This window comes from Echinops telfairi, unplaced genomic scaffold, assembly GCF_000313985.2.
Source record: "Echinops telfairi isolate 266 unplaced genomic scaffold, ASM31398v2 ScPeMD7_5868;HRSCAF=6743_0, whole genome shotgun sequence".
NCBI lineage: Eukaryota > Metazoa > Chordata > Mammalia > Afrosoricida > Tenrecidae > Echinops > Echinops telfairi.
The window spans coordinates 18,905,182-18,925,227 of record NW_022109767.1 but is presented as its reverse complement, the minus strand read 5'-3'; the positions used below and the strand labels follow the sequence as shown (position 1 = coordinate 18,925,227).

At 36.4% G+C, this 20,046-nt stretch overlaps 1 protein-coding gene across 1 annotated transcript in view; it reads left to right on the top strand.

Moving 5' to 3' along the window:
• Positions 1 to 20,046, top strand: part of GLRB (glycine receptor beta) — a 91,839-nt gene that overhangs the window by 26,720 nt on the left and 45,073 nt on the right. Inside the window, exons 2-3 of the mRNA XM_004708729.2 lie at positions 7,881 to 7,987; positions 9,610 to 9,677. Of these exons, the coding sequence (XP_004708786.1) occupies positions 7,881 to 7,987; positions 9,610 to 9,677 (175 nt within the window). The remainder of the gene's footprint in view (positions 1 to 7,880; positions 7,988 to 9,609; positions 9,678 to 20,046) is intronic.

Genomic DNA, 20,046 nt, shown 5'->3' with positions numbered 1-20,046 from the left:
TTGCATGTGGTTCTTCTGACATGGGGTGTCCAATTGACTATTGATGGGCTTTGGGTCTCCACTCTGCTCTTCCTCTTATTCCCATTGATGTGATTTTTTCTTTGTTTGTTTTGTTTTGGGTCTTTGATGCCTGATAGCTGATCCCAATGACACCTTGTGATCACACAGGCTGGTGTGCTTCTTCCATGTGGGCTTAGTTGCTTCTTAGCTAAATGGATGCTTATTTATCTTCAAGCGTTTAAGACCCCAGACACTATATATTTTGATAGCTGGGCACCATGCTCACCACATTTGCTTATGCACCCATTTTGTCTTCAGTGCTCATGTCAGGGGAGGGGAACATCACAGAGAGCCGTGTCTTGAATTGAGGTAGTACTTGGGTGGAGACTCAAAGTCCATCTGCTGCAATAATACTTTATAAATAAATATATGTACATAGATCTATTCCCCTATCATTATATATAAACACATTTGCATATATACATGCCTGTATTTAGATCTCTATACTTTTTTTTAACTACAGAAAGAAAGAACAATGTGGACATGGTTAGAGGACACTTGTTTTTGCTTTGTGCTATTCATTCAGTTACAATTCATAGTAATCCTATGTACGACAGAATCAAACACTATCTGGTCATACACTAAGTTCACAGTCACTGCTATAGTGGAGCTCATTGTTGCAGCCAATCCATCTTATTGGCTTCCTGATCTTTGATGACAGCCTACCTTAGCAAGAATGATGTCCTTTCCCAGGGACTGGTCCTTTCTAATAATCGATCCAACGTCCATGGCATGAATCTCACCACCCTCACTTCTAAGGGGCATTCTGGCAATTCTTTTTGCAAGAGAGGATGTTTGTTTTTTTGGTTTTCTAGCGATTAATGTTACAGTTGAGGGGTCACCAAACTTTTTAGCCAATCATGTCCTTTGCAACAATTTAAAAATGATTTCAGAGACATAAATACATTTTTAAAAACAAATGACATCACAATTACCTGAACAATATCCTTAAATTTTTTCAATTTCACTTTAGAGCCACATGTATGTTCAAAGTGCATGTTGTTCAAGAGCTGCAGTTTGCCTACCAGTGGTATAGTCAGTATTCTTTGCTACTGTCATAATTCAAATGTATTCCTTCTTCTTTGATCTTCCTTTTCCTTTTCCAAGTTTTGTATTCCTATCATACAGTTGAAATGACCATGACCTGGGTCAGGGGTATCTCAGCCTCAAAGTGAGCTCTGTGTCACTTTCAAAAGATTTTTTTGCAGTCGATTTGTCCAATGCAATGATACATCCATTGATATCTTGACTGCTGCTTCCATGAGCATTAATATTATACATTAAGATGTGATATTAATGGATCCGAGTAAAATGAAATTTTTGATAACAAATCTTTTCTACATTTGTCATGTTGTTGCTTATTGATTTAGCTGTGACATTTTTTCATTGTATTGAGGTGCAATCCATACGAGTCTTTGATATTCTTTAATAAACCCTTCAAGTCCTCCCTGCTTTCATCAAGCAAATTTGTACCGTCTGCAAGTTGCAGATTAATTACAAGCCTTCTCTCAACCCTGATGTTATATTTTCCTCAAAAGTTCAACTCATTGGGTTATTTGTCCAGCTTACAGATTGAATAAGTATGGAAAAATAGATATATCGCTGACACATTTCTGATTTTGAACCTATGTTGGACTGCAAGCCACAAGATCAGCAGTTCGAATTCACCTGCCACTCCTTGGGAGAAAGACGATGGTCTCTGCTCCTGTAAAGATCTATAGCTTTGCAAACCCCGAGGGGTAGTTTGACTCTGTCCATAGAGTCACCATGAGTCCGAATGGACCTGAGGCAGTGAGATGAATATCCCCTTATTCTGTTCGAATGATAGCCTTGTGGTCTGTTTCCTTTAGTTTCTGCATGAGCATGGTGAAGTGTTCGAAAGTTCTCATTCTTCTCAATGTTATCCATGGTGTTTTAGGATACACACAGTCAAATGCACCACAATCAATATCAGCATTTTATTCTCTCTCGTACTTGTTGCTAGCTCCCCATTTCCCCCAACCTCCCCTGCCATACCTGTGGGAAATAGACAATAAAACACAAATTACCATCTTTCCAGTATCCTCTGAGTCAGTAATGATATTCCTTGTTCAACAACCACTTCAGAATCCAGCTTGAATTTCTGGTAGTTCCCTGTTGATGATCCGATGCATCCATTTTCTTTAATTATCTTTAATAAAAATTTGCTTACATGTGATACTAATTATATCGTTAGAATATTTCCAAATTTTAGTGGATTACCTTTCTTTGGATTGGGTACATATATGGTTGTTGGGTGGCCAGTTTTCTGTGTTTCAAATTTCTTGGCATGAAATTGTGATTGCTTTCAGTGCTGTATCAGCTTGTTGAAAGAAAAATTATATAAAACACAATTTTTTCTTCATATATGCTGTTCTTAATGTCATAGCAGTTTTATAGATCTTCTGTCATGTAGTGTTAAATGCATTAGATCTGTTCTTGAGATGTTCTATAAATTTCGATGTGGTTTACTGAAACTTCAACCTTAATTGACATATGCACAATTGTTAGCCTGTTCTACAGTTACCCCTGACCTAGTTTTTGGTGATGATAGTGAACTTCATCATCTCTTCACACAGATGTAGTTAATTTGGTTCCTGTTTTCTATTAGATCTCTCCGGCTAGATAGTCACCATTTATGCTGATGAAAAGGTGTGGTGATGAAGGTGTAGTCTTGCAAAGTGATACCCAACTGTTTTTCCATCATCTAGGTTGTATTTTCCAATTATGGATCCTTCATCTTCTTTGCCAGCTCTCTAGTTCCAATCTCTCATCACGATCAGTGGATCTAAATGACATGTTTGATATATTGCACTGAAGACATTGGTATAATTCTTCAATTTCTTCATCACTAACTTTTGTGGTTGGTAGAAACATTGAATAATAGTTCCATTAACTAGACTTCCTTACTATAATAGTAGGATAGATATTATTCTATCACAGATAACATTATACTTAGAGATAGATATTGAAATGGTTTTTGACCATGACTATGATTCATTCCTTGTGAATTTTTCATTCCTAGAATAGTAAAACCTACGATTGTCTGGTTCCCAATGGCCAAAGCCAGGCCATTTCAGTTCATTGATGCCTATGATATTGATTTTCATGGATTCTATTTCATTTTTGATGACTTTAAACATTTCCTGGATGGATACTTAGCCTATTCAATGTTTTAATTATTGATAGATATTTTCAGCTCCCCTCCCTGTCTTTGAATCACGCCCACCGGCACGTGAATGTCCCAAAAGCTTAGCTCCATCTGTCTGGGCTATCACAGTGGACTGTGTTTTGAAGAGATGGTTCTTCTCTTGTTTTTTGAACGCATTCCACCCTGCAGGGCTCGTCTTTTGGCATTCTATCTGACATCTCATCATCTTTTCAATGGTTAATCCAGGCAAACGAGACAGTCGATTCCTTCTTCCTCTCCTGCTTTTAGTTCTGGAAGCACTGCTGCATCTGTTCTCTGCAGGTGAGACACTGCTGGTCTTTGAAACCGGCAGGTCACTCCAGGGCGACAAACTGATTAGTACTACTTGGGGAAATAATGATAGTTTATTCCTTCTTGCAAGTAATTTATTCTGCAATTGCTAACACTGAGAAACGTTTGAGGGGTAAACAAATCTGAAATTCCTCTCATGTACTCTTCTTTCCATTAGAAATGATTCATGGAACTGTTGCCACCATAACACAGGCAGCATGAGACTGTAATTCACTTAGACGAGCAGTCCAATGGAATATACTTGAAGCAATATGTATTTAATTATACACAAGTTATTAGGACCCTCAATAAAACAGAAGGTATTATTCCCTAAAGAATCATGCCATCTACATTCACTTTGTTGGAAATATACACATAAATATAAATATAAAATAGTTTCCAAACTGCATTTACTAGCTTGTGTTCATTAGAGTAAGGTGGAGTTTTTGAGACAATATTTGTGACAGAAGATAAGCTTTAAATAAAATTTTAAAGGACAGGTTGGGTTTCAAATAGTAGAATGAGATGTGAACATTAGAATAGGATTGGGATAAGAGTTGCATGAGCCCCTAATAAAATGTTAAAAAAGAAAAAAAAGAAAATGTGAATTATAGTAAAATATAAATTAGTAAGTATATTGATATAAAATAAACCTGTTCTGTACTCTAGTTTTCATTTACCAAATGTGTTATTTTTCATAAAAATCTCAAAATATTTAACAGTGTATGAATATTAAAATCAGTAATTCTAAAAAAAAAAAAGAATATTTCACTGGCTGAAGTTTTTACAAAATTTGGTTTGAAATATAGAAGACTGGTTTGACTGACATCTCTCAGGGTTAAAAGAGAGAAATGACAACAATTAGTGCTAACTGTCCTTGTGTTCTTATTCTGTTGCTTGTTGTTGTTGTGTCTCATCAATTTGGTTCTGACTCATAGCAACCTTATGTAGAACAGAACCACACACTGCTGATCCTCTGCCATTAGCACAATTGTTATGTTCAAGCTCATGGTTGAAGCACCATGGCCATCCATCTTACTGAAGTTCTCCTTTTTTTCCTTTCTTTTGCTACCTTGCTGCATTCCGAAGCATGATGTCCTTCTCCAGGGACTGGTCTCTCCTGATAATATTCCAAAGTACATGAGACAAAATCTCGCCATTATTGCTTCTAAGAAACATTGGGATTCTACTGATTCAAGATGTATTTGGGTGTTCTTTTTTCAGCCCATCCATGATACTTTCCATATTTTTCACCAGCACCATAATTCAAATGCATTGAAGAGAATATACTTGTAGTCTCTCTCAAGACACACAGCAATGGGAGTTCTTAATTGATCCAAGAAAGTGTGGTTTCTAATCATTCAATTCTACTTTCTTCACTTAAACAAAAAATATTGTGATAGGTTTAAACACTATTTTTCATCCTAGTGATTAAATTATCCCATTTATGGGTAGTCATCTTAGTGATTATCATCTTTTGAAAGGAATAAGAATGGGCTCTAGGGAGGCCACAATTTCACCTGAAATGAGAGCGAAAAATCTCATGAGCATTCTGCAAATGTCTGCAGCTGTGATCTTAGAGCTGATAGTCTCAGGAGAAACAATTTTCAAAATCTACACCATCTTCTGCGCCTGAGGAAGATTCAACGGATTGATTTTCATTTTGTTCTTTAATGTCCTTGACGTTGACTGATGTGTTAGTCCAGGTTGACGAGAGAAACAAATCCATAGATACTCATATGTGTATAAGAAAGAACTTTTTATAGAAGAGCAATTGAATACTGAGAAAACATTCCAGCCCAGTCCAGATCAAGTCCATAAGTCTGATATTAGCCCATATGTTCGATACCTGTCTATAAATTTCTCTTCAGACTCATGAAACATATGCAATGATGCGGAGTCTTTGAAGATCACAGGCCCATAGATGGAAAGGCTTATGGATCCAGTGGCAGTGGAAACATCTCAACACTGTCAGGGGGCTCCACGTGGTTCCTCCAGCTGTATGCCTCTGGCTGCACCCGTGTGGCTTCATCAGGCTTATCATCACTAATGTCTGGCAAGGAGTCAGCTAGTGTCCTGCCTCCAGCAAGCTATTAATCACTTTAGCGACTCCAAATGAGGTCGTCAAACTGCAACCTGATTGACAAGCTAAACTCCACCCCTTCACTCTTAAATCTCAAATCGACAACAGATTATGTGACTACCACAACTGATTTCTATTTGAAAGGGGTTCAGTATCAATTCAGACTATTTAAATTTTTTTCCTTGAACTTCTCACTCTTGAACATATCTTACAGCTGTGTTCTATCAAGAATGTATGATGCTTAACTCGAAACACATTGACTAGTAGACGAGAGTTGAGTGCACTGTGGTTCCTAGCCTGCTCCATCTAAATTTCCTGTGTATTCAATTAATATTTATGAAATGGGGACTTTTCCCACATGGATGCATAATAGATAGTCCTTGACTAAGGGCTTATGTGTACTTTTAGTGTTCTTTGTAATTGTGATGGATTTTTGTTTAATATTCCAGAAAATAATTATTGATAAGACTTCATACATAATAAAATAAACTAAGCCAAAGCAAGCAAACAAAAGATGAGAACATGTGTTGATTCAACTTTCAAAAAGTGCCTTTCTAGAAATACAATAAACCTCTTAACCAACTACCACCGTAGTCAAAATTCATTATTCAACATCAAATACAATGAAACATGGCAGATTTTCATTTTGTTGATAAAAAATTACAACAAATACGTATTTAAAAAAACTAAAAACCAACTCACTGCTACCAAGTAGATGCCAACTCATAGCGACCGTATAGAAAAGGGTAGACTGCCCTTGTGAGTTTTCGAAACTGGAACTCTTCACAGGGGTAACAAGCCGTGATTTCTAGCATGGAGCATGTGGTGGTTTCGAACTGCTGAGCTTGGGTTGGCAGCCCAGAGACTAGCCATGATGGCCCCAGGGCTCCTTTAACAAATATAAAAGGGCTTTAAACACTTGTGGGGAAATGGAATGAAAAGATAAGGGTTTTGATTTTGCTTGTTTGTTTTGGGGCTTTTTTCTGGCCCTTTTGTGTCTGCTGAAGGTGTTCTGGTGGTACAGCAAACGAACTCCAAGATCAGTGGTTCCAGTGTGCCAATTGCTCTGCATCCGAAACTTGAGGCTGTCGGCTCTCATACACATTTGAAAGGCTCAGAAACTCAAACAGGCAGTTCTACTTTTCCCATAGGGTGACTATGAGTCAGAACTGATTCAATGCCAGTGAGTTTTGTATATACTGAAAAAGTTTTTAAACTGTTTTTTATCTTTATTTTTTGCTAAGGAATTTTATTTGTGTAATTCATCTATTTAGAGAAATGCTTTCTTTTCTTTAAATCCCTGCCGCCCCCGTCTTAATTTTTCTTCTAAATGTGGAGGGAATTCAACGATGTCTCTTGGGGGGCGGGGGGCATCATTCTATAAATATCAGTCTAATTGTATGGATTCTTAGGCTCTCAGGCCATTTCATTTAGTGTCTACACACTCCTTTGCACAATGTTAACATCATACACACATCCATTATTCAAATAATGATCCTAGCTTTTTTCATCTCTGTCTGCATTCTTTTCCACTTATATAGGCTTTCATATAGATATATTTATATATCTCTATATAACAATTTTTCATTGAAATTAGGTGAGGATTTAAATTTAATATAATTTATTTTGTATTCAACACTTTAAAATACTAATCAAACCCTCTAATAGTTTAAGCTTCCAATGCAAGCTGTTTCAGGACAATTTAGTTTTATTCAAAAGAAATAATAAATAGTTTTATTTGTTCTTAGTTTTATCTAAACTAAATGTATGCGGACTATTTTGGACCATGTTTCTTTCTTCCATTTGGTAAAATTTAAGTGCTAAAAGACCACTTTTGTGTGTCTGTATTTGTTTTTTTAATGATAACTATCTTTTAGGCTTCAGACTGTCTGAAAAAATTAAATTTTTTTCATTTAATTCTATTTGGAAATACTTTTATAAAATTGTGTGTTTGTCATCCCAACAATGGGATCCTGATGGCATAGTGGTTATGCGTTGGGCTGTGATCTCAAAGTTTGGCAGTTTGAAACCACCAGGTGTTCCATGGGAGAAAGATGGAGCTTTCTACTAGCATACATGATTATAGCTTCAGAAACTCACAGAGGCAGTTCTGCCCGGTCCGATAGCATCACTATGAGTCAGTATGACCTCGATGGCAATGAATTTTTTTCCCCCCTAACAATGGAAATGACTCATTTCTTTTCTATGTACTTCACAAGCTTTCTTTTTCTCTTATAGCCAGCAGTCAGCAGAGGATCTTGCTCGGGTACCTGCCAACTCCACCAGCAATATTTTGAATCGGCTATTGGTCAGTTATGATCCTAGGATAAGACCAAATTTCAAAGGTTTGTTTTCCTCTCCTCCCTAATAGCTTCATCCTTTGAGGTTTAAAAACTAATTTTATCTGTTTAAAATAATTTCTTATTGATATTATAAACCAAAAGAGATAAATAGCAATTCAGATTGATATATAATCATATTATATTGCTCTTCAGTTTAAATTGCTGTGAACTAATCAAATGTCCAAAATATTCAATGACAAAATACCAATTCCAAGACTGATATGGTTCCCAGTTTTAAAATGAAAGGATCTTCTATGAATTAATGGGCTAAGCTCTGTGATGGGTGTTGTACATACCAGGCATTCTTAAACTTAGTCGTTTAAAAAGTAGGCATATCTGACTTTCATTCATAGGCAAAACATGTTACCATTTGCAGATAAACAGCCATTTACTCGTTTAAGGATAAAGAACTGTGGGGATATGTCCTAGATTTTTTTTCAACTTCATTTTAGCATTTCACATTAACAAACATTTCCTTCCACACACTGAAAAAAAGAAAGAAAAAAACAAGCAAACCCATAGCCACATGGTTTTTAAAACCATGTTAACTTTGCAAATAAAAGCAACCATGTTTTCTGTGATATAGATTGTTTCTGCCCCAATAAAATTTCACCATTTATCATACCTTTAAGAATCCAAACCATACTTGCAATAAAATAAAAGCCACAAAGCAGATTGCGTATAGCTCCCTGCCCCCTTCCTTCTTGGTGAGTTAGAAAAGCTCTCTGAAAGTTCTCCTGTGGAAAACTGTAATCGCGGCTGCATGGTTCAAAGACAGGTATTAATGTCTATCAGATTAACAGGCTGGATTTTTTTTTTTCTTTACAGAAAAAGAGGTCTGCAGCTGCTTCTAGTCAACTAAAGTTATACAACTATGTTGTAAAAACAGAGGTTTTTGTTCATTACCAGAACCTATTCAGTTACTTTCAACAACAGCCGTCCTCTGGGCTGTCACATGTCGACCATAGATTGATTCACCACCTGTTTTTCATCAGTCAGTGGTTATGTGGCTAAAAGGCTAACTTCACATTTTTCTCTTTGTTGCCCCAGCAAGCAGCCCACAATGAATTAAAGAAAGAAATTTGCAACATTATACATTAATTCTCACTCCATGAACTTTCGAAATATTTTCCAAAGGGTCAGGGAAAACCTTTATAATGATCCTGTTATATGTTTGATCAACTTGCATTTTCACGAACTCAAAATAAAAATATAATGTCCTAGAGTACTGTTAAGTAAAATTTATTGAATGCAGTTTTACCAACAAAAGATTTTAAAGCCTGATCAGAGAAATGCAAGGAGAAAAAAAATCTGTCTGAAGTATCTTTTTAAAAGAATAGCTTACATTTTTTGATGAAGGTAGAAATAGATGCATCAGTACAACTTAACATACTTTGAAAAGCAAACTTATTATTAGCAAGTTTCTACAGTTTAAAAACATTTCTGAATAGAGAAATATATCAATAGCAATGGTTAAAATGGCATACTGAGGCCATAGTTTAGAATTTTACACTCAATGTGTATCGTGAAAAGCATAGCAAATAAACATATAAGATATAGCAATGTACATGGCTTGATCATGGTTCTTACTGCTACTGTATATATTCTGTAATTTTTACTTTTAGGCATCCCGGTTGATGTTGTTGTCAACATATTTATTAACAGTTTTGGGTCTATTCAAGAGACAACAATGGTAAGATTGCAATTAATTTAATATTTTCAGTTTTCAAAATAGTTCAATGCCAAGGTATCAAAGATAACATTAAAACTGAAAAATAATCATTAGCTCGTGCTCTCCACATACAAAGTACCTCAATTTTAAGATTGTATAAAATCAATGCTCTGTGGTGTATATATAATTTCTCAATTTGAATTTAATATTAATTATACATTGAAACTTACAATTTTATAAGAAGTAATGTATTGCATTTAAGCATCTAATTGGATATTACCCAGGGGAAATATTTATAGTGAGAACTCTTAAAGACTTTTTCCCCCCCTAATATGTTCATGTGTATGGGCATTCAAAATGTTCAAATATTCACATTTTTTCTCTTCTTTCAATTTCCCGAGGAGATGCTCTATATTCTGTGTCATGCTAACTCTGTGATATGAGGAACAGAGAACTGTGAAAAGCAAGTTTTTTTTGGTTTTTTTACAAGGCTGTGTCCTTTAGGATGTCAATCACCATAACTTTCTTCCAAAGTACTTCTGATTGGGTTTGAACTGCCAAATTTTCAGTTCGTAATTGAATACTTTGCAACTTGTGCCACAGAGGTAGTTAGTTTATTGTTCCAACCTGGCCGATAAACACATGCGGGGGTTAATTGAAGGTCAGAGGGATAAATGGCTCGGTGACCTTCGTCTTTTGAGTTCTCGGGTCTCTTGCTTTGTGATGGTCGGACCAGGGTGCAGTTGCGTTGGCCAGTTCCCTGCTTCAGCTGGCAAGGTTCACTTCCTGCAAAACATCCTCAAGGAGACGTCACATGGACCTACCCTGATGCAGCCCTGGGTGCTGGAGCAGCCGTGTGGAGACCCCTGCCAGCGCTGAGATGCTTACACATTCACTGATTTGCCTTTCCTCCTGCAGTCAGTGCCATTGCATGTGTTTTGTGAGATGGAGAAGGACTTTGTGGATTGGTGTCGGACATATGGGTTAATGTTGGACTTGTGGGCTTGGGCAACACTGGGTTGGGAATGTTTTCTTGATGTGCACTTAACCTTTATATAAAACTCTCTCTTATACATGAGTTTCTGTGGATTTGTTTCTCTAAAGCACCCAGACTAACACAGCCACTTAGCAGATCCTATGTATCACTTTGTACACCTTATAAACTGTCAGTAAATTACATGAGCGACCTATGATATTAATTACCTTTCTCAGCTTCTCCAAAAGATATTCAATAAAATTAACTTGCTACAATATTAGATTTGAACCCTTTTGGACAAGCCACATACTGAAATGATATTTCAAGTTGGAGAAAGAAGACCCAATTTTAAAAATTTGTTTGCTATTTTAAAACGCATTTGTATTAAGTAGATGTGTAGATTAAGTAAAATGCTAGCAAAAACTTTAATAGCACAGTATAATTTCTCAAAATATTTGTGGTTTTGTCTCTAGTAGCAGCATAGTGTATTATAAATGCAACTGTACAGTATGTTTAATTTTTGACATGCTTCTTTATACGTAAGAGTCCTGGTGGTGCAGTGGTTATGCATTAGGCTGCAATTCACATGGCCGACAGTTTGAAACCACTAGCAGTTCCTTGGGACAAAGGCTGGGCTTTCTACTCCTGTAAACCGTTACACTCTCGGAAACCCACAGGGATCACTATGAGTCAGTATTGACTCAACGGCAACACGTTTGGTTTTGGTGTCTTTATATCTAATTGTGATGAGAATATTCTTGCATTCATTTCATCATATATATAATCACATTATTAAATTGTATGTATGTATGTGAGTGAGAATCCACTCTTGGCGAGGAGGTTCAATTGTTATTATATAGATGGATGGACGTTGTTAGGTGTCATCTTGTCAGTTTTGACTAACAGTAACCATAGATACAACAAATTGGAATACGATTCAATCGGAGACCATCCTCACAATCATTGCTACGCTCGATTCCATGGTTGGAAGCCAACGTGTCAGCCCATCGCATGGAAGCTTTTTCTCTCTTTTGGCTAATGCCCTACTTTACCAAGCAGGATATATCCTTCCCCACGGCCTGGTCCCTCATGATAGCATGTCCTAAGCCTGTGAAATGAAATTCCGCCATGCTCATATCTAAGCACTATTGTGGCTTGACTTCTTCCAAGACAGATTTGTTAGCTCTTCTGGAAGTACATGGTAAATTCAATACTCTTCACCAACACCGTAATTCCAATGCATCAATACTTTTGTGACCCTCAAGTTGACATCTTTTCATTAACACTTTGAAAAGGTCTTCTGTAACAGGTTGGTTGAGTGCCGTGTCACTTGATTTTTCAATTGCTGCTTGGAGGGACGTTGATTGGGGATCCAATGAAAATTAAATCCTTGACATTTCCAATCTTTTCTTTACTTATCCTGTTGTGGCGTATTGGTCCAGTTGTGAGGATTTTTACTTTCTTTCTATTGAATTGGAATCCATACTGAAAACTGTAGTCTTTGATCTAATCCTTGTGGCGTTCAGTAATCAAGTCTGTGCCAAGTCTGTGTATATTGCAGATATATGTATGTGTGGAACAATGCAAGTTTTTCTAGTCAGTACACAGTATTTTTAGTGAATATTCTAAAGAAAGATTTGTGGCTTACCCATTGCTAATGACCTCTTAATCTATCTACGTGCTATTTATGTCATATAGATTACCAGAAGACTGCTCTTTAGTAGATATGTTGTTGTTGCTAATTGTCGTCATGTGGATTCCAACTCATGGTGAACATATGTGTGCAAAGTACAGCTTTTCTGTAGTGTGTTCAAGGCTGTGACAGTTTGGAAACCCCAGTACTGTCTCCCCGAAGAGCTCTCCATCAAGATGGTGGAAATACTGCCGTTCAAGATGGTGGAAATACTGCCGTTCAAGATGGTGGAAATACTGCCATTCAAGATGGTGGAAATACTGCCATTCAAGATGGTGGAAATACTGCCATTCTTTTTTTGCTTTCAATGCCCTCTGTTAACTGACCTCAATCTCAGAGAGTTTTGGGTCAACTAATAGAATTTTCTTTGATTTCCTTTGTTAAAATAAAGGAATCCTGATGGTGATATTGCATTGGCATTGGCCTACTAAGTGCATGGTTGGTGGTTCAAACTCACCAGCTATGCTCCAGGGAAAGATGAAGTTATCCGCACCCTGAAAGATTTACAGCCTTAGAACCCCCCATGTAGGGTTGCTTTGAGTTAGACTCATCTTGATGGCAGAGCTTTTTAAAATTATTATTATTTCATTTAAATAAAGGTCACACACACTTCCTAGCATAGTTAATATGAAATGCCTTCCAAATAGTTGACATATAAACTTCTGTAGGTCTCACCAGCAGTTACTTAATTGTATTGAGTTGTGCTGTGTATTTTCAGTCTAATATAATATCTGAAATATGGACTTTTTTTACATTAGAAAATCATGGTTAAAAATGACACATTTGTAAGTTTATTAATATTATGATTTTGTGGATGATGAGCTTCCTGGAACTTTACCCTGCAGGAATGTGCTGGAATAACGGCAGTCTAAAAGTTTTAGAAGATTGAACAATGTTCAACACTTTCTCCATGTCCCCCTCCCCCCCATTTGAGGCCTCTACACTAGCAGCTGCCTATTCCAGAAAGCACAGAGCACACAGTAGAGCACAGAGCCTGAAGACAGATACAATCGCACTAGCTGGGAGTCATGTGGCAGACAGAGGACAGGCGGTTTTGGAGGGAGCAGGCAACTCGTTCTTTTGGTGTAAAACACTGAATACCAGATGGAGAAGCAGTTGCAATCATTGGCATTAGCATCATGACAATATTTAGTGGCCAAGACACTAAACCAGTTCTATTCGGAAAACATTACTTCTTGCTTTTTCATGACGGTAAATATTAGTAGCTAAACTTGCTTCATTGAAGAAAATTATAGCCGTATGAATATTGCCTAAACTCCTCTACAGCGCAGTAGGTATATATCCATTCTTTCAGCTTGTTTTACAGCTTGATGGCCCCTTGCTATATATCTGTGTACTCCTTTGCATTCTGCTCTTACATTTTTGTAAGGTGTTATTATTGATAGGATAAGTCATATTTACTGACATCAATGGAAGGATCACCAAAATTGCCAAAGAAATACAATCATCCTAATTTCAAGCTGCTGGACCGGTGCCTTCTAATTTTACCTAAATAGTTTGGTAGTTTGAAGGCTGCTGCGTGTGGCATCTGAAATGAGAACTTGCGACAAGGTGAGAGAAATGGCTGGAGGCCCGAGGTCTTCCGTTTTTCCATGATGCTTATCGTTGCTGATGTTTTCTCATTCCCTGTCTGTCCTTGGCTTAAATCTAGTGGATTTTCATAACTGAAAATGTGAACTCTTACACTCAGGGAGGAAAGTAGATATTATGGTTTATTGTTATGACCTATACACAGTCATTTCGCCTCATCAGAATTACATCAGAGCTCCCTTATGAAAATAAAAGCTTCTTTATACAACCCATTTTCCCCTTTGGTTCAGGCATGCTTCATAATTATATTGAATTACTATTTCATACAATTCAAGATCCTGTCTGTTAGGCTATGGCTTTCTGCTCCATGACCTTTTTCGGCTGTCTTAATAATAGACAAAAACTCCTTTCGGAGAATATCTCTGTGCTGGGGTCAAAGATAATGAATTAACAGTACTTATCAGCTAAAGAGCCCAATGCTAGTTCTTCATAATTATTGATCTGTGTTGTTTTAAAGCAATCTTATCTATAGATTTGGAATCTCTTTATTAAAACGTAGCTTAATTTATTAATCTCTGGATCTTCTTGTTTACGATATCAATGATCCCAAGTGATAGCCACATTATAGGAAGTAGTAGAATTGTTTCAGGGTTTCTGATACTGTGAGTCTTTATAGGAGCAGACAGCCTCATTTTCCTCCCATGGAGAGGCCAGTGGATTTCAACAGCCAAGATTTTGATGAATAGCCCAATGCTTAAACCACGGCACGTCTAAGGCTCCTTAGTGAAAGTAGATAGTTAAATAATTACTTAAAGCAATATTAAGATAGAATTTAATGGGAGGGTGGAGGGAAGGTGGGGTAGAAAGAGGGAACCGATTACAAGGATCTACATGTAATGTCCTCCTGGGGGACGGACAAGAGAAAAGTGGGGGAAGGGAGATGTTGGACAGTGTGAGATATGACAAAATAATAGCAATTTATAAATTATTAAGGGTTCATGAGGGAGGGGGGATAAGAGAGGGAGGGGAAAATGAGGAGCTGATACTAAGGGCTCAAGTAGAAAGCAAATGTTTTGAGAATGATGAGGGCAACAAATGTACAAACGTGCTTGACACACAATGGATGTATGTGTGGATTGTGATGAGTTGTACAAGCCCCCAATAAAAGGACTTAAAAAAAAGATAGAATTTGATAAGAAGTACATGGTACAACATAGCATATATTTCTCATGAAATGGACTAATAATACAGAGGGATGGGTCTAGTAACATTTAAATATCCATATGGTGTTCTTAACAATATTTAAGTCTTTTTAATGACATATTGGGAGAAATATATAAAATACAACCCAGGAGCTTTTGTTTTTTGCTTTTACTTTGGTTACTGTTGTTTATTTACAATTCTTACAAAAATTTGCTAACCTCACTTAAGGCTAAGTTATAAAATCTTTTACAGGCTTATAATAGCACTGCTGACAGAACCTTAATTGCAATGCTACCGTATGCTATGAGAACTGAGTTACTTTATTTCCTTGCATGCTAATTCTTAGAATAATCATAATGTAAAAACAAATGAACATAATATTCCATAGGTGTAACTGTTAGGTAAAATATTCCATAGGTTTAACTGTTAGAGCTATCCTGACAACATTATAAGGTTTGATATGAAGCTCTTAATTTGAAAATATCACCAATAGAACTTAACTGGTGGTAATGTCTTGTTGTGAAATGTTTTATTGAATAATTAAATTTGAACCTTCCTTGTTACTAAAAGTTTTGGAGACCATCCATTTTCCAAATAATGACTAATAGTGTGCTTTTGGAATGAATAATGAGTAGTATTAGTCACCAAGTATGTTAAAGACAATTAAGTAATTTCCCACTGATAAAAAGAAGTCTGTTTGAGATAGGATTTGCTCCTTGCAAAATAAAAGACAGGGTTATAATTATTGCAATTGAAAATGAAAATAAATGGGGTTCAAAGATAGTAATCTTAATATAGAACATTGGAAAATCCAATAATTAGCTATTACTTAGAAACACTCATAAATGAGAGCATGTTAATTAATGGGCTTTTATCTTTTAATGAATATTGAAATGGAAATATTAATTTGAATTGCAAAATTTAAAAACATTCTTTAATTACAAGATGTATGTTTGCTGCAATTTTATGATATCATCATAATACATTAACATGTATTGACAAATAACAGAAAAGCAATCCTCAAAGCCCTAGCACTCATGAACTAATAAGACATAATGATCCCTTTTACCCTGATAAACCCAAGTGGATTACAACTCATAGCGACTCAGTATATACTCGTAATTCCGATTGAATTTCATTTTTAAGAAAATACAGCAGACTTTGGACACTTGTGTGGCTCATTGAGTTTATGTAGTGCAAGAGAAAGGAAAAGATGAGTTAATAAGAAGCTAAAAATAAAAGTGTGCTGGCACTGCTTCAAGATTTGTGACCTAGAAATGCATTGTTTAACATAATGCAAATCCAACAGAATGAACTATGGTGCATGCAGAACTTTAAAAAAAGCAAAGTCACATGAATTTATATTATAATCATTTTAAAGAAATACAAGCCAATGACATAAAGCCAAATACCTGCTTAGCATTTTTTATTACCTGGTATTGTTCGTGAATTTTACATATAACACCTCATTTATTTTTCAGAAACACTGTGTTCGAGATGTATTGTAGTATTCTCATTCTTTGTGGTTGTTGTTTTCTCATTTTTAATATGTTACACCTAACAAAACTGTTGCTCTCTGTTGACTCCTTCATCTTTTGAGATCTTGATTTTGACGTGCCCTTTTACAACAAAAGCTTATGGTTTTTCCATGGTTTCTGCAGTAACCAAAAGCATTTTGATCAGACTCAGTCCTATGTGGCTATGGATACTGTTGACTATCTCAACATCCTTTTGACCTTTGATTTGGGGGAATCCCATCGCTGGGACTTGACTTCCGTTTCTCAGCCTTCAGGTCACTGCTTCCCCTCGCTAGGATTGTGTCTGGCCTCTGCTCTTCTCCAGCCATAACTCTGGAGGGCCTCTTCGGTGGTCTTGATTGAATTCCCATTTCACCACTTACCACTTCTAAGCATTTGCACCTTCCCTAGGCCTCCTTTTCAGTGACGACTTCAACTAATTCTACCATTTTCTTTATCCTGATATTTAATGTAATTCTTTTGCACTGTTGAAGAACGTACTAAAGAAACAGTCGCTTCCTGTTTCTTTAAGCCTGCCTTTCTCTTACATAGAGCCCTGGTGGTGAAGTGGGTGCTAACTTACAGATCAGCAATTTGAACCTACCAGTCACTTCCTGTGAGAAAGCGGAGGCTCTCCTTCCATAAGGAGTCCAAATCAACTCAGTGGTTGTGGGTTCTCTTGCATCACCTGCTACCTAAAGGCTACCCATTCTTTAAGATTCTCCTCCGACTCAAATTCCACAGCCTTTCCTCATACTTGGAACAAGCCACCACTTAGGCTTTCAGAAATTTATCATTTTGTTTGTTCTTGTCTTCCTAGTTCTTGCCAATTACTTTCTTGCTTAAATTGCTCCCTGAAGTCAGCCTGTTTATGTCTCTGTTGTTGTTATGAGGTGCTGTCTAGAAGGTTTCAACACAGAGATGCAGAGCGACTCTGTACAATAGAATGAAACTTTGCTGCATCCGTGCTTTTTTAAGCCCTTAAGGAATAACGATAAATGAACAAATGAGTACTTATATACCCAAACGAATTGATAACTGAACCTCTTTGGTAGCCATTAAATTCAGTGCAGAACATCTTAACAATTAGCTATTATAGTGTTTGTCCATAGGAGACGCTTGCCTTTATTAGTCAAAGTATTTATCTATGGACAGTGGAATTTGTATAGAAATCTCAGATGTTTCTAAGAATGTATTGTGTTGATTTCTATATATCTAGATTGAACACAGTGCTCGATATCTAGTGGAAAAAAAGAAAATGTTTTAAAATATCTTTGGAAGGACTTATAAAATTAACGTTTTATGTTAATTAATGTTAACATTATTATGTTATCATTTGAAACTTCTAGGTAGCTTTTTTTTGCAAAAGCAGAAAAGGATTGTTGTCAATAGAAAGTACTCCTATTTTCAAAGTTATGATAATAGCTGTTAATAATATTCATAATGCTTACAGTTAACGTTTTTAGTCTTCATTTTGTGCCAGGTGTCTTGCTTTAGGTATTTATTTTTATGAGCATCTTTAAAAATTAAATGTGTTTTGGTAAAACATTTGGCAGTACGTCTAGCAATACGTCCTCAAGGAGCTGGATTGCCACGTTGGCTGCAACAGTGGCCTCAGGCGTGATGATGGCCAGGACGGGGCAGTATTTTGGTCTGTCGTGCAGAAAGCTATGGTGGGTCAGAACACACTCCATAGCACCCACCGACAACTAGCAGGTCATGAATGCCTTCCTAAGGAGATGAGCTATATGAACAAATGAATGAGTAGAAGAGTAAAACAAGAAGGATAATCTGTGTTTAAATATAAGGGCCACTGATTTAATGTGGGGCAATAGCTTCGACAACAAAAATATTAAGGGTACATATGCATCTTCATGTGGTTATTTCTTATACTAACCTTTAGAACATGTATTATGAATTCATAGTTTTTTAATTAATAGGTCATATGACATTTTATTACTTTCGTTCGGTGCTGTATATTAATCAAGTTAGATCATCAGAAAATTACTAAGTTTTAATTTTAGAATGTGAATACTTCTCACAGATTATTTCAAGAGCTTTGGAGCAAATGATTTGAAACTGACTACAATTGAACTCTCAAAGAGATATTAAGTATAAATCACTTATGTGCTTTATATAACCTGGTTTAAGGGGTAAATTGTCAGAAAATCATTGAACCTAATTTCAGTTCCTTCATAAGTGGTAGGATGGGCATGCCTGCATGAAATAAAAAAAACAAAAAAACAACATGAAAATTAAATCATGAAACCTTGTAGTAGAGAGCAGCACTGGGTCCTGGCCGCCTCCCTGCTTTATGTCAGAGTAGACAGTCTTTTGTCCTGGGATTGGAATAGACTTCATAATATTGTGTTATCAACTTTAAATATGTATATTAATATGAAGTTCATGTAATTATGTAATGCGAGTTTTCCTTTTTCTAGGATTATAGGCCTCCTTTGCTCTCTCTTTGATTGTAAATTCACGGATCAGGAACATGTAATCTCTCTTTTGATTAGTGCTGCTTTGTTTTCCCTGATTGGTACTATCTTTTCATTGATGGAGGTGGCAGATATGGACAGTGTCAGCAAATAAATCCTTAATTTATTTGCTACGAATTTTAAAACTGGGCACATATATGATATCTAAATCGATTAGCATTTTAGGTTAAAGTTTTGAAAAAACATTGGTTATAAAGAGGCTCCAAAATGTATGTAAATTAAATCAATTTTTGATGTAATTCAGGAATTTCAAATTCTTATTTTGTTTTTATCTCTCTATTATACAGAAGTGTGTGCAAACACAAGAATGTGTGAGCAAGAGTAAATGTCTCAATTGTTGTACACTCATTGTTCATAGTTTCTGCTTAGTTATATTTTATCCATAGACAAAGTATGTGTATGTATGTCTCCTCCAGAAGTGCTAGAATCCTGGTGACACCGTAGTGAAAGTGCTCACCGTGGAATCAGAAAGCAGCAGGGCCGTGGCTGCAGTCTGATTCTGTGAGGACTGTCAGTCTAGGACACGAGAGGGGCCGTTCTTTCTTTGCCGTCCCTGTGAGTAGGCTCACTTCCACTACAGTGAGTAGTTCACAAAAGATGACCTGCCCTCCCTGTCTAATTATTTAGATTTTGGTTAGAAATTTGTGATTTAATTCATTTTGATGATGTCAGAAGGTTGAAGAATAATAAGACAATTCTTTAGGTGGCTTGTTAGCACAAGGATTTTGGATAATCGAAAATAAGAAAGCTGGATGTATAATTTTTTTAAATCATTTTATTGGGGGCTGGTACAATTCTTATCACAATCCATCCATCCATCCATTGTGTCAAGCACATTTGTACATTTGTTGCCTTCATCATTCTCAAAACATTCTCTTTCCACCTGAGCTCCTGAAATAAGCTCCTCATTTTCTCCCTCCCTCCCCGCTCCCCCCTCCCTCATGAGCCCTTG